Source organism: Myotis nattereri, assembly GCF_964212035.1.
Source record: "Myotis nattereri genome assembly, chromosome: 7".
Lineage (NCBI taxonomy): Eukaryota > Metazoa > Chordata > Mammalia > Chiroptera > Vespertilionidae > Myotis > Myotis nattereri.
This window is the reverse complement of record NC_138082.1, coordinates 41,385,648-41,401,629: the sequence shown is the minus strand read 5'-3', so window position 1 is coordinate 41,401,629 and position 15,982 is coordinate 41,385,648. Positions and strand designations below refer to the sequence as shown.

Below are 15,982 nucleotides of genomic sequence, written 5' to 3'. Positions count from 1 at the left end.
GCTTAGAAAAATAGATATATTTAGGTTTTAAATGTAAAAATATTTTTAAGGAGGAGCATAAGGAAAAGTAACCACAAATTTAAAAATTTAAATTCTAAATTTAAATTTAAAAATTCAGCCCCTACCCCTGCCCTGGATTCTCTATATCCCTCTCTCCTTGTTTGATTTTTCACCATAGCATTTAGCATTATCTAACATTACATGTATTTTTTTTTCTTAGAAGTAGCTATCTCTTCTGCTTTTTAATATTGTTGTGTGCTTTCCAGATTATAAATATTATTGGTCCATTAGGCAATAGGGTTTCAAAGAATTATACAGTGATTATTTCTCTGAAAAATCTTACAGTCTAGTAAAATAAAATATTGTAACACTCAAAAGGCCACTGATCAAAGCCAGCTGGATTATATCATTACCACTTTACCACAAGGTAAGTTTCCCATTTTCCTTGAAAAGCACTCAAAGGTAACTTTAATAAACATGTAAACGCTACAAATGTTGAAACAGTGAAGAGAAGGGAGATAGACTGCAGGGGTGGGCAAACTTTTTGACTCGAGGGCCACAATGGGTTCTTAAACTGGACCGGAGGGCCGGAACAAAAGCATGGATGGAGTGTTTGTGTGAACTAATATAAATTCAAAGTAAACATCATTACATAAAAGGGTATGGTCTTTTTTTTTTTTTTAGTTTTATTCATTTCAAACTGGCTGTCTGGCCCGTGGGCCGTAGTTTGCCCAAGGCTGCTCTAGGGAAAGGAATTAACATTTGTAAAGTTGAAAATATTTGCCAGGTGTTCTGCATAAATCTCCCTTAATTCTGCTTGAAATGCCTATAGAGTAGATATTATTTCTGTCTTTCAAATGAAGAGAGGTTAAAACACTTGAGTGTACAGTGTACAGTAATTTGCCCAAAGACCTGAACAATAATTGTGAGTGATAGAAGTTGAATTTCAATTCAGGTCCTCATGCTTCAGTGTCCCTGTTCTCTTGCTTTAAGAGCCTAAAATAGTGAAAATAGGTAAAAAGCTAAAAAGTGAAATGAACAGCCTTTGAAAAGAGACACAATTTTAAAAGTATAGGAAACAAAATACTAAACATTACTGTTTTTTCTTTTAAAATATAAAACCTCTTTGTTTTTTTTTAATTTTGACACTAGTTTACTTGCCCTGCTTTAGATGTTAAAACAAATGAATTAACAATCTTAATTTCTTCATCATAGATATTTCATTGTTTTCTGAGTCCTTGCACATAAATCAGTTTGACTCTCTGGTTGTTTTTATACTTCCTCATTGTAGGTTTCTAACATGTTGGCAGTAGCAGATAATAAGAGAAGTGCAGGTCAGAACTTGTTAAAATAAAACTCCTTGTATAATTTATGTGCATTTTCAGATTCTAGGCTTATTAGGTCTTTATTTGCTAAAGACTCTCAACTTCAATGAAATAATTTATTTTTAGAAATTTTTAACTCGAAGGTAGCAAGGTTTTACTGCATATTAATGTATTAGAAGTTATGCCTCATTTAAATATAACTCCTTTATTTCTCTCATATTTCTCATATTTAAATTTTCTATGCGGTCAAAAATATGACTGCATGGAAACAAACTAAACTACCTAGTTTCATCTGTTGCTTAGAAGAAGAAACTAAAACCTGAATACAAAATATGTTTCATATGTGCGGGGAAATGGAGGGGTTCGCTTTGCTGGCTTATCTTCTAAACTGCTAAACACTGGAGTGCCCCAGAGCTTAGCCCTGAGCCAGTTTGTTCTGTGTGTTCATTCACTCCCTTAGTGATCACCTCAGGACTTAAAACACCATCTGTACACTACTGACTCCCAAGTCCCAGAAGGCATCAACTACCACTGCCATGGAGTTAGTGCAGCATCATCCTGGCTGGTCTGTGCTTCCACTCTTGCGCCTCTCCTGCTGCTGCTCTTGCTGCCAGAGGGATCTTCTTAAAACTCAGTGTTTCCTCCTCACATTCAGAACAAAATACAAAGTCCTTATCAGAGCCTTCAAGGCTATACATGGTGTGTCTTTCTCTCAGTCCTCTTCTCTTACTACTTTTTTCCTCTAGCAGTATTGGCCTTCTTGCTACTCCTCAGACATAATCAACCCTTCAAAGCCTTTGCTATTTGTTCCCTCTTCTTCTGATATTCTTTCTCTTGCCCCCCCTGTCCCCCCAGATATTTGCATGTCTCACTTTCCCCTTCATTTTCATCTCTGAGAAAAATGCCACTGTCTTAGAAGTGTCTTCCTGATCTTTTGCATAGTTTCTGTGCTACTCATTTGAATAAATTCAGTGAGGTTATTAACTTTATCTTGTTCATCACTATGTTCCCCAGTCTCTAGAACAGTGGCTGTTTTATGTAGTAGATGCTCAATAAATATGTTGAGTGGCTAAATGCTTACAGAATTGAGGAAGTTTTCAAATTATCATATGGCTCTGAATCTTTCATATTAGAATGACATTAGTTTCATTGCTAATTTAGTTTCAAATGTTTAATAATCTGGCTTTGTTTGATTATAGGGTCTAATCATGGAAAGGCTTAATTAAACCATAATATTTCTGGGTAAGAGAAATAATAGTCATTCAGTAGAAAAGTAAGGTAAAATAAAGTGCTATCTCTACTGTATAACACCAGCATTTTAGTGTTCTTCCATGGGGGCATTATGTATGTAAGATTCCATTCAAACTTGGTCTTAAAACAAATAAACGTTTGAGAGGTTTATAACCATAGGGGAAAGAACAGAGGCTTTGAAATGAAATCTGTATTTGACTCCTGACACTGCACTTAACTAGCTGTGTGACCGTAGGATAATAACTTCTCGGAGCTTAAGTATTCCCATCTGCAAAACAGAAATAATAGTACCTACATCATAGATTATTGTAAGACTTAAATGTGTTAATGTATGTAAAGCATCTAAGGTGTCCTGCATATGGTAGGTGCTTAAAAAACAATAGCTTCTTTAAAAAGGTAAAATCAATAGTCTCACCAGCATAACATCGAGGCCAGTGAATGCTGACCTATGAACCAAGAGATCATGGTTCAATTCCTGGTCAAGGCACATGCCCAAGTTGTGGGCTCAATCCCTAATGTGGGGCATGCAAGAGGCAGCCGATCAATGAGTCTCTCTCATCATTGATGTTTCTCTCTCTCTCTCTCTCTCTTCCTCCCTCTCTCCCTCCCTCCCCTCCTTCCTCTCTGAAATCAATAAAAATATATTTTTTAAAAATTTGTGGGCAGTGCCCTCCCCTCCCCCCAAAAAATGAAAAAGAAAAACTGTAAAGACCATTAAAGATTTATGTGTTACTCAGCTTGAAATAAAAGGTCTGGGAAGAAAAACTTAAAAAAATTTTTTTTTCACCTGGTTATGGAGGCCCCTGCCATCGCCTGCTTCTGCTCCTACTTCTTATGTGCCTCTGGTCAGCAAGGACATGAAGTGCACAATGGACCTGAGCAGACACCTGGACAAGGTGACTGCCAAGGTGATTCTGATACACCCAAGTGACAGCTTCACATCTCACGCTGCCTCCTTTCTTCTGGCCTCGGAACCAGAGCTCAAAACACAGCTGGTACACCTTTGTCTATATGTGAGGGGAAATGATGAGAAAGAGAATAACTCTGGAAGTACAAGAAACCAAAGTTAAGGGTAAAAATGGAGATTCTTAATGGTGAAGCTCCCAGTGCATTTGATCTGGGGACAAGATTTCAATCATTGTGGAAACAGTTTATACCTATGTGCTTCAGCCATATTCAACCCAGATCACTCAGTCAGAGAAAACAGTTTGTGGTGTCTGAGGCCAGCCATTATTTGCACACTCCCTGTCCAACAAAGACACAAACAATGCATGTGAAGTTTGCCTCCCAAAATGTTAAGAGATGCACCAGGCTGGGGAACTCCACGTGGTTTGGAAACCTCCTAGATTATGGGCCTTTTAGAGATTCCCCTGCCTATGGTCAGGATGCTATTCAAGTACATTATATGAACAACAGCCCTTTCCTTACTGTCACCAGCATGATGCAAGTCATTAAGCTTTCTCACTGGGATAATACCGCTGCAGAAGCAAATGTGGACTTGAAGCACACCGGGCTGCACTTGGGGCCTTTTCCACACTATGATGACCGGAGACAGCCAGAGAGTGGTTTATCCTCCATTTGTTCTTTTAAGACCATCCTCCCTGCTGATGGCCAGGATGTTATTACCAGGATGAGATTGGCATTGTTTTCGTTAGCCACTTCCTTATTTTGGATTACTCCATGGAGATGGAAATATAGCCTTGCTTCCCTCTTTTGTTGAGTGAAAGACCCATTACATTGATGACTACAACCTCTCAAGCTATGATGTGGAGTATGCATTGAAGATGAGGTTTGTGGACCAGCTATTTTATGAGAAAGCGATAGATTTTCTGACTGTGGAGACTATGCCCAAAGGAATATCCAAGTTCACAGTCCTTAAGAAATCAGCCGTGTCCCAGATGAGCTGTATTACACCTATCTGGGCACATTTGGCTGCCCTGTGATTGTTGCCTACAAGAAAAATCTGGTAAAACAGAACATCCGGGACATCATAGTACACCACACATTCAACAAGGTGCTCATGCTGCAGGAGCCCCTGCTGGTGGCGGCCATTTCTGCCTCTTGTTCTTCACAGTCATGAGCCACATCAGACTGCTTTTCCATCACAAGGGACACGACCAAAGAAGCCAGGATGAAGGTGGCCTGCGTCACAGAGCAGGTCTTAACCATGGTCAATAAGAGGATAGGTCTCTACCATTACATTGATGAGACTATCAGTAAGTATAAATGGTCCCTCAACAGTGGCAAGAAGAGCCTGGAGATGGAATACAAGGCCTTGACCCATGAGATTGCTCTGCTGCAGTCCAGGCCTAAGACAGTGCTCTGACCTGTGCAACCATGTAAAAGAAATGCAGGAACTGGATACCCAGGTCAAGGAGCTGGTGCTGAAGTCAGTAATGGAAGGTAAGCAGCTGGTGGCTGGCAAGCTCAAGAAAGAGAAGCTCATCTCGGAAAAGCGACAGGAGTTGGTCACTAACATCAGTCACATCTTGGATGCTCTGTAGCCCCTGCCCGCTGTCCCCAGGGTGGGCCAAGATGTTGTGTTTACAGATGGCAGGTGTGTGTGTGGGGGGGGGGGGGGGGAGGGGGGGGCGATGGTGATAGTGGTAAACATAGAGGCCAGTGAATGCTGGCATCTGTATTTTGCAAAAGGCCTTCACAGAAGAGAAGCCACGCTCTGCCTCAGGCAACACAAGAAGCCTCCATTTCTGTCCCTAAAGTGTTTTAAAAGAAAACAACAAAAACTTGAATTGCATTAAAAATAAAATATCTGTGTTTTGAACAAAGAAATTGTCAGTATTTGATTGGTTTTGTTTTGTTCTGAAGGCTGTGAATTCTTTCAAGCTTGTAAGCTCTATGTTTTTTGCCCTTCTAATTCCTGATGTTTGGGTGTTTTGCGAGTGAGTGCGTACTTTTTAAAACGCGTGGCCAAAAGAAATCAAGAACTGTGGGAAAAATTTTTTTCATATAATATTATATTAGTTTAAGGTGTAAAATATAGTGATTATACATTTATATAACTTACAAAGTGTTCACCCCAGTAAGTCTAGTATATGGTTTGTATTCTTAAACCCTCCCCCTAACCATTGAGCAAGGGGTTACAGTTTATTGAAAAAGTTCCAAATTCAAGGGATATGATTCAACAATTGTCTTAACGTATTTTCATCCATAAACTGCAGTTGGTCTCACTCTATAGGAAGTTCTGTTAAAATCTGTTTGAAAGAGAAATAATTTCCTTCACACTATTGACTGCAAAATTTGGCATAGAAAAAATATCTATTTTCATAAATGCTTTTCTGCTTAAAGTTAATCATCTAATTTGTAAATTTCAAATATCCTGTGCTACTCAGTATAGATTCATAAAGCAGAAACCTTTTTATATAAATTTTAAAGAGTGGGTTTAATTGTCCTGCTAAATTTAATAATAGAGATTACTTATATATTAAAAAGATTTTCCTTAATTTGCATCCTGAACTTAAAACTCAAGTTTACCTCATAGTAGCACCTTTATTTACTGACCTTCAGGCAGAGTCATGACACTCTCAGTACCATTTTTGAGTTCAAGAGCAGGAGGGCTGGGGGTTGTGAGAATATTGATGCAATTTCTCTTAGAACGTTTGGCCTGTAATTGTGATTAATAACAGTTGCTTTCACTATCTGGAAACAGACAGGCTGGTTTGTCTGCCTACAATCATGCTGTGATAAATGGGGCTATTTTAACTCTGGTTTTGTGTATCAAAGAAAACAGATGTAGTCTGGAACTGGAGGCTATAGGAAATATAAAGCCTGCTTAACTTAATCTTCATAGTGCTTGTTTTTGTAACTGACGAGCTGGTCAGTTTAAACAGCAGAGTTTATGTCAGCCACATATTTAATTTCAATTTATGACTTAAGTTTTTAAGTTGTTCATTTGCTAAAAATTAAACCTAAGTCCTTGTCGGGAAGTAAAAAGCCTTGATTACATTTTATCAGTCTTAGTTTAAATATTGGTGTCTTTACCTAACCAAAATTATTTACTGCTGTTCAGAGAATAATTATGGAGCATCTGCTTTTAGCTATTTTGTGTGATCTTAACAAAATCCAATAGTATCAGAAACTTTAAAAGTAAAACGAGACTGTTCAAAAGAATGAGCAAAAGTTCAGTTTTGAGGCCATTTGTTAAAAACCTGTATTGTGAAATAAAAGTCATACAGATTGGAAAGGAAGGAATAAAACTGTTGCTATTTATAGATGATATGTTTGTTTTCATAGAAAATCTCAAAGAATCTACAAAAAATGCTCAGCAAGATTGCAGAATACAAGAGTACAGACAAAAACCACATTTCTACATATTGACAAACATACGGAAACTGAAATTTAAAATACCATTTGCAATACCATTTACAGTTGCTTCAAAGAAAATGAAATAGTCACAAATCTAACAAAATATATACATACTTAGGCATAAATCTAACCAAATAAACACAGGATCTGTATTCTGAAAATTTTAGAGTGCTAATGAAAAAAAATCAAAGAAGATATAAATAAATGGAGAGACTATATTCCTGGATTGGTAGAAAACTGGACATAGTAAAGATAACCATTCTCCCCAGATTGATCTGTCTGTTTAATGCACTTCCTACCAAAATTTCAGCAGTGTTTTTAGTAGATATAGAAAAGATTATTCTAACATTTACATATAAGGCAAAGGAATTAGACCGCTAAAACAATTTTGGGGGAAAAAAAAGAATAAAACGCATAAGAATCAATATACCTGATTTCAAGACATAGCTACTAGTACAGTAATCAAGACTGTGATATTGGAGGAAAGACACATTGATCAATGGAACAGGATAGAGAACCTAGAAATAGAACCACGCAATTATGTCCAAGTATTGACAAAGATACAAAAGCATATAGATTATTCAACAAATGGGGCTGGAACAGTTGAACATCTATAGGCAGCAACAACAAAAAGAACCTTGACCTCATACCAAAATTAATTCAAAATAGATAATCAACTTAAATGTAAAATATAAAATAATAAAAAATTTTTTTAAAAAAACACAGGAGAAAATCTTTAGGATCTAGAGTGAGGCAAAGAGTTCATAAACTGCTAACAAAAAGTACAATTCATTAAAGGAAAATTTGATAAATTGGATCTTCTTATCAAAATTAAAAATGTTTGCTCTGTGAAGGACTCTGTTAAGAAGATGTAAAAATAAGCTTCAGAGTGGGAGAAAATATGTGCAAACACATATCCAACGCAATACCTATATCTATAATATATAAAGAACTCTCAGAACTCAATAGTAAGATGTAAACACCCACCAGAACGCTAAAATTAAAAAATAGTGACAATATCAAATGCTGGGCAGATGTGGAGAAACTAGATGAATCATGCATTGCTGATAGTAATGTAAAGTGGCACAACCGTTCTGTAAACAGTTTGGCAGTTTCTTATAAAATCAAACATGCAACTACCATTCTACCCAACAGTTTCACTCTTGGGAATTTATATCAGAGAAGTGAAAACTTATATCCACAACAAAAACCTGTACATGAATATTCAGAGCAGCTTTACTAATAATAGCCCCCAAACAGCCCAGATGCCCTTCATCTAGCACAGTCGTCCCCCTTTTCCACAGCTTCACTTTCCACAGTTTGTTACCTAAGGTCTGAAATATACTAGATGGAAAATTCCAGAAATAAACAATTTATAAGTTCTAAATGGTAGGCTCTTCTGTGTAGCATGATGCTCCATCCTGGCCAGGATGTGAATCCACACTATATATACTACCTGCCCATTAGTCACTTATCCATCTTAGTTATCAGATAGACTGTGATGGTATCACAATGCTTGTGTTGAAGTAACCTTTATTTTACTTAAAAATGACCCTAAAGTGCAAGAGTAGTGATGCTGGCAATCCAGATATGCCAAAGAGAAGCCATAAAGTGTTTCCTTTAAATGAAACAGTATGTAGGTATAGAGAAAAATATAGTATACATAGTGTTTGGTACTACCCATGGTTTCAGGTTTCCATTGGGGGTCTTGTATCAAGGGTAAGGGGAGACTATAAATGGCTAAACAGTGGTGTGTCCGTACCATGGAATACTACTCAGCAATAAGAAGAAATACGCTATAGATAACTGTGGTGCATCAGGACAATGCTCCAATCAATGCTCCAACCAACCAGGGCTGACATTTTAAATATTTAATAAGAGAAAAATATTATCAGATATTAATTGCTTTGTTAACATAGTATTCAAGAATTTGTCATCTTGTCAAACATGACTTTTAAGTATCCTTAAGCATTAGACTCATGAATAGTCATAATCTCATTTCATATGCCTTTAAAGGCTGGGTGTTAGCATCTCTCATTTGGCTAAATTTAGCATGTACCTCCACCAAAATCAAACACACAAAATGTGCTTTGCACAAACAAATGGACAACTAAGTCCTCTTTTCAGGTGGAGACCTGTGACCCCTCTGAAGAAACACTATCACTTTTAAGATAGGACTATAGCATAGTTCCTGCGAAGTCTTCAGGCCCTTAGAACACAAAGAGTAGTTCTAGATAACTTTTGATGGCTTGGCTACACATAACACCTTCACTACCCACTCCACTCCCACCTTACATACACATATTTGTTCCTTCTATTATGCTGTTAATCATACCACAAAATGCATTCTTTCTTGGAGATGTTAGCATCCAAAAAGGATTGTTGAGCCTCTGATTTTAGTATCCCCAAAAACTTCATCTTTTCTGTTCCAAAAATAAGCACTTAAAAATGTACGGTATATTGTGGAAGAACACAAAATGCTTGTTTTATACAATCTGTACATTATCAGAAATTAAATGATAAAAAAGTGAACTCCACTTTTAATTTAAGCAGATAAAGAATTTCCCCCATTTATTTTCTATTTTGTGTAGTATTGGGCTGGCCTATGTTTTTTATATCTTTAAAATGTTTGTACAACTCTTAAGTGCCTGATTTAAGTACTTTGGGAATTATATACTTAAAATAATTATGAGCTGCCAAAACCAGTTTGGCTCAGTGGATAGAGCGTCGGCCTGCGGACTGAAGGGTCCCGGGTTCGATTCTGGTCAAGGGCATGTACCTTGCTGTGGGCACATTCCCAGTGGGAGATGTGCAGGAGGCAGCTGGTCAATGTTTCTCTCTCATTGATGTTTCTAACTCTCTATCTCTCTCCCTCCCTCTCTGTAAAAAATCAATAAAATGTATTTTTTAAAAAATAGTAATTATGAGCTGTGGAATACAGGGTCCCTATCTTGTTTACAGAGGTGGTGGAATTGGCTTTCTGTAGCTCCAGTGTTGACTCTCAGGCTAGGTTTATACTTCTAGAAAATCAGAAGTTAAAGGAATATAATTGAGTCAGTGTTGTGAATATCCTACATCAAATAATACCGGTCTGCAAAGAGCATTAAGCTTCATGTGATCTGAATGTACACATGCCTTTTCATGGGTAACTATACATACAAGGAATGTTTCAGTCCTGAGGAACCTATTTTTTCTATTTTTATTAATCTACTAGAGACCTGGTGCACAGATTTGTGCACCAGTGGGGTCCCTCAGCCTGGCCTGCACCCTCTCGCAATCTGGGACCCCTCAGTGGATGCTGGACTGCCAGTTTCGGCCCGATCTCTGTAGGCCAGGCCGAGGGACCCCACCGGTGCACGAATCTGTGTACTGGGCCTCTAGTATGCATATAAGATCTTTGGTTAATCTCTTCCCACCCTTTCACTTAACCCCTTCCCTCGGAGATTCATCAGTCTGTTCTATGTTTCCATGCCTTGCATTGAGCATCTGCCCCTGATGGTCAGTGCACATCATAGCTACCAGCCTGTCAGCCAGTCGCTTAGGCTTTTATATATAGAGATTATCCCGTCTTCCAATATGACATGCTACATAAAGGACAGAGTATCATTTCTTTGTCCGAAAATGAGCTCTACAAATGTTTAAGAAGCTACTAGAGTTGTGCACAAGTGTGTTCATGTGTCCAGATCAGTATAGTCAGCTAATTTCTAAATGCCTTGCAGTACAAATAAAGATTGTACAAATGGCATAATTATTATTGTTGGTTAGCTCTAGAATAAAAATCTTCTACTTTGAAGTATGATCCCTCTTTTGGATTAGAGCCTTTGTTGTTTTGTTGTTGTTGTTTTAATTTATTAACTCATCTGAGCCAGAGAAGGTTCTCTAGAATTTTATAAAGACTATATCCAGTAATTGTCTTACTACAAAGAATCATTGAGCATTTTTACTTAAATTTTATTTTTAGGACACTTAATCCTACATTGTAGTAGACTTAATTGTTAAGCAAAACTAAAAACATTCCTTGTCCCTTTAATTGCATAAGCCATGGTTTCTGATCTCAGTTCAAATTCTATTATCATTGACAGAAGACGCTCACAGACCTCTGCCATGAAGGGGTTAAATTCTTTTATTATATATGTTTATGAGGGGCTACAGCTATGCTGACTGTACTGCCTTTTTATAAACTTTCTAGTCCACTAATCAAATGTATGTTAGATTGATTATTGTAAAAGTATAAACCATAGAAAATTTGACAAGATAGATGTGTAAATTATCCTTCTGACAGAACTAATGATGCACTCCAAGCACCTTCTGTTTTCCAGCGCTTGGTGAGCGACTTCATTAAATATGCAGTGGCTGTTGGGTGGCTTCTCAGATGATGGTTCAGTTCCTTGTGGAATTGCATTATTACGAGAGGTGTAAAACCAGGCAGACAAGCTAGCTGTTGGGCATCCTGCTGAGGTTCTAATGTGCTCCATCTTGTTGGAGCAGTTGTTTGCAGTCTTTTCAGGACAATTAGATCCATAACCACAGGACACATTCAGTGAAACTATATTACAGATAACAGTGGAGACTGGCAGTGACTGCTTTCACCCCTTTCTGCTGAGCTGCCTCAGTGTGGGAGCTTATAATGATGCTACTTCTGCCACTCACAAAGTAGTTGCTTTTTTTTTTTTAATCCCTTGGAGCAAATCTGGAAATAACTGCTTTGTAGCTTTTTTTAAGTTCTTAAAATCAGAGGGTATTTGAGGTGAAAAAGACTATAGATTTTAATCCCCTTGCAGATGAGGAAACTGAGGCTGAAGTCCCTTTGGGAGATAGGAGGAGGACCCAGTAGAACCTCCTTTAGGTAGTAGAGGTTAGACGACTAGGAATTTGTACTGTTTGGTTTCTAGTGTTAGAGCTCTTTCAAACAAAAATTTTCTTTTTTTAATTTAAGATTTTTTTCCTTCTGTACCTCCTTTTAGCCCATCTTAACACCAGCAATGCTTTTTTATTTCTAGAAGCTAAGTAGAAATATTTTGCTTTCTGAGGATATCAAGTTATTTGTTGTTTTAATGACAATTTGATGGTTTCCTGGAGAACTGGGCACAAAAGATGCTTTGAATTGAGCTTGAAATGGCATTAAGGTTTCCAAAAGGCAGATGCTATGGTGTGTCACTGTAGCCTGATAAATGGGAGTGCATTTTAGAATGACAGGCTGAATACTTTAATGAAGAAAGGTTTCCAGTTTCTGTTGGCCAATTAAATCACTGTTAATGACTTTGGATCAGTAATGAACATTTTTGGAAAATGACCATTTGAATTCAGTTATTATAATATATTTGAAAAGTGCTAGCCACAAATAGTCCTATCCATAAATTAAAAGATTTATTCATTTCACCATAGATAAGTCAGCAGAGTGCTTTACTTTTTAATGCCAAAGCAAATTGACATTTCAGAATTATTTTACAGATTTAGTACAAATCCTTTCTTATAAAAGTTGTACTTAGAAAGGTTATGTTTTTTTTATGGAGTACCTTTTAAAGGATGATTTATGCTGCTAGCCATTATATTATTTCATTATTCTCAGAAAAAAATTAGACCAAGAACAAAGAAGGGGAGCATTATCCAGTAGGTAAAAGCAAAAAAACTAAGTTTAAAATGGGTTAAGTGTTTGATTTACTTAGTGCCTAAAGAAATCTCTAATTTGGGGAAAACATTAGGAAAAAGTAAACATGCATATTTATTTAATAATATGAAAATAAAATACAAATGGAAAAGCTTCATAACCAGATTGTTTTTCCTTAAAACCCAGGGTTCAAATTTTCTTAAAAATTTTAAAGCTTTTGTTCTCCTTGAAATATTACGAATATGTAGTCTGTCATTTTTGCTATATTATACCCAACAGATTCAACTGAATGTGATGTTTTTCTTGAGTTAACTTCATTTTCTCTGAAACTTTGGCCGTTTTGGTTTTTAAGACAGGAGGTTGGTTCTTTTGAAATGCGTGTTTTTCTCATTTTGTTATTTGTAAAATGGGCCATAATTTCAGTCCAAGCTTTCTTCATCTTCATTTCATAGTTTACAGAAAAAGGAGACACTGTGGAGCACAGGCCTCCCCTGGGAATACATTGGGCTTAATGAGCTTGATAGTCTGGTGGGCTCAATAAATCAAATAAAGCAAAACATTTCTCATTTTTGAATAAAAGCATTTATCACACAGTGTTTGTTCATTCGTGGTCACAAGATTGATCGGTTCCCAGCATCACAGTGTATATTGAAGCATTTTTTATTTTGTTTTTTTCAGTGGGCAAGTTACGGAAGCAATGGCTAAAAGAGAGTATCTCTGATGTCGGCTTTGGGATGCTGAAGTCTGTCAAGGAATATGTGGACCCCAATAACATCTTTGGAAACAGAAACCTTTTATAAATCCATTACTATTGTTATGAAAAAATGTCACTTTTTTTTTTTAAAGTCTTCAACTATGGTTATGCCAGTAATCATATATATCATGGACTATATTTTGGCTCCATTTGTTTGTTGGTTTAACATAAGTTTGTTTCATTGTGTAATTTGTTTTGTTTCTGCATTTGTGGATTGACAGATGGTATTCCTAAGTCTCTCTCATTTGGTTATCATTTCAGATTTGAGTAAGGCAGCACAAGTCTGCCAGTTGTTATGTCAGAGGAAGATGCTGCCAGCTGTTTTGTATTGATGTTTCTTCTTAACAAAGGCAGATTTTAGTGTTATCTATTGCTTACCTAGCCTCTTTTTAAAAATAACATATCTGGGAAGCAGATATCTTAGGAAGAATTCCACTGAGGAGTGATGCACATGTATGTTTGAATGCATTCTAGTGTGAATAGGCCATTAAGGGAAGATACTCGTGAAACAAATTTGGCAGTCTGTTACTTGGGATGCTTTCAGTTCTGTAAGGTGCTTGGTCTACCCTTTTTAATTAGTATACAATTATAAAACTTTAAATCATCAATATACAAATTATTCTGTTTGGGGACGTGTTTTTGTTCTCCATATTTCTGTTTCTACTGAAGTATGAGTTGTATTTGTATCACTGAGATAACCTATTGTTATATCTTATTTCATTCATAATATGTTTTATAAGAAAAGCTGACTTATTGCTCATTGTATGTGAAGAATAGGTTTACCATGAAATGAATGCCTTTAATCAACTTAGAATCCTAATGTTTGTAATTTCACATTCCTGTTGCTGAGATGCAGAAGCTGCAATAGGAAAGAAGGAAGACTCCTTGCATTTAACATCTCCAGTTCGAGGAATTGTTTGGCTAAAGAAACACAGTTACCATTTAGCTATTGAATGTGAAAGCCTCAACAGTTTCAATCATAAATCTGTTTTGTTTTGTTTTTCAGTGAACCCAAACAACATGATACATTTTCATGTAAAAGTAAAGTTTCAGTTTAGTTTTTAATAATGGTTTGCCTTTTTTGAATTACTGGTTTAACCTAAATTTTAAAAAGCTAATGTTTTAATACACATAGCATAATCAAAAATTTGAAATATCATATTTCTTAAATAATAGGACATTAATCACATTTAGCAAACATTTTTACATTCAAATCTGGATATTAAAATACATGAAATGATTACTTTGAATCACTGTAAAAGTTCATGATTCACATTTTGAGATGGATTCTTTTCTTAATGCAATGCCTAACTTTTGATAATTTTTTAAAATTAATATTTGGTCAGATAATGTAGGTCAAAATGCAGATGAGCCTGTAAAAGGACACACTGTCTGTCTATGTAGCAACAGCTCCAGAGTATTTTTGGGCAGTTTGATACATTTTATATCTGAAGTAGCCTTAACCAGAAAAGTAAAAATTGACAAAATGGTATTTTTAAGACTTCAAGATGATAAATAATTTTTAATTAATAAAATTGGCCTCAAACTAATAAATCTGTAAGCAAATAAAAATTAAATATTACTTTAACAACAAAAACAAAATATTGGTATATTTGAAGCTGCCTCTCTACATTGGTGATTTATTTTTAAGTATAAAATTTCCAGCAGATCTGTGCTTAAAGCCCTTAATGTTTGAAATAGTTGGATACTTGATGAGGAAATTACATTTTATTTGCCTCTAGAATTATAATAAAATAACAGCTTTATAAAATGCATCTATTCATGAAGGTGATTTCTCTAATTGGTAATCAAAATGTAAAATTTAATATGGTACTAGTATCTCACTGGAGTGTATACATGTTTCTGAGTAATTTTTTAAAAATAAAACTTACAGATTCATAAGCAGATCAATTTTTTTTTTTGCATGTGATTGTTACAGCATTCTTTCCCAGGGAGTTCAGATTTCAACAACCTCAGAAATTCTGTATTTGATATTAGGAAACTAAATGCAACACCTGGAATTGTTGTGTTCACTATTCTACATGAACCTTGTGGAAGTCAGTGATTTATGTCTTTGTTTTCCTTCTCCCATGTTTGCAGAATGCCCCAGTCGATATTATAGTGGTGACCACGTTTTGTAGTTGGGATCATTTTGAAACACAGGAGCACTCATCAGTGCAGTTTCACTCTGATTTAGTAAATCAGAAAACCTCCCACTTTCATACCCAGCTCTGAGAGGTGCCACTGCATATACTTACGTGTGTGGAGAGCTAAGTTCTTGACTTCAAGAAGCACTTAAACCTTGCCTTGTATTTCTGAAATATCTGAAAATGGCCTCATAAAAGTTAAAGCCTGGAGAACATTGTGAGGCTTCCTAACTCATTTTGAATGAGTTTATTTAAAATTTTAAATTCAGTATTTGGTTTTCAGTACCACATAACATTGGCTTGTCTTAGTCATATTTCTAACATTGTATCTGATTGATACCACATTTGGATTGGGGTTTTAGTGGTAATGGGTACTTGCTGCTAGTGAGAAATGACATTGAATATTAAAGACTCAATATGAACAGGCTTTATTGACCCTTAGAGTAACTTGCCTTAATGTTTGGTGTAATTTACAGTACATAAGTGAATTTAGTCCTGTGCGGAGTAACTTGAACTTTTTTAGTTTAGTAAGAATTATAAAAGCCACAAGTTTATTGTACCCAGCATATTACTA

The 15,982-nt window shown here is 36.1% G+C and overlaps 1 protein-coding gene and 1 pseudogene across 2 annotated transcripts in view; both read left to right on the top strand.

Moving 5' to 3' along the window:
- AGPS (alkylglycerone phosphate synthase) overlaps positions 1-15,159 on the top strand; it is a 144,368-nt gene extending 129,209 nt beyond the window's left edge. Inside the window, exon 20 of the mRNA XM_081095871.1 lies at positions 13,186-15,159. Coding sequence (XP_080951997.1) covers positions 13,186-13,307 — 122 coding nt within the window. The 3' untranslated portion in view covers positions 13,308-15,159. The remainder of the gene's footprint in view (positions 1-13,185) is intronic.
- LOC308522411 (dolichyl-diphosphooligosaccharide--protein glycosyltransferase subunit 1-like) lies at positions 3,102-5,080 on the top strand (annotated as a pseudogene). The gene has a single exon. The product of its transcript is annotated as a dolichyl-diphosphooligosaccharide--protein glycosyltransferase subunit 1-like (transcript).
- Positions 15,160-15,982: the final 823 nt, after the last annotated feature.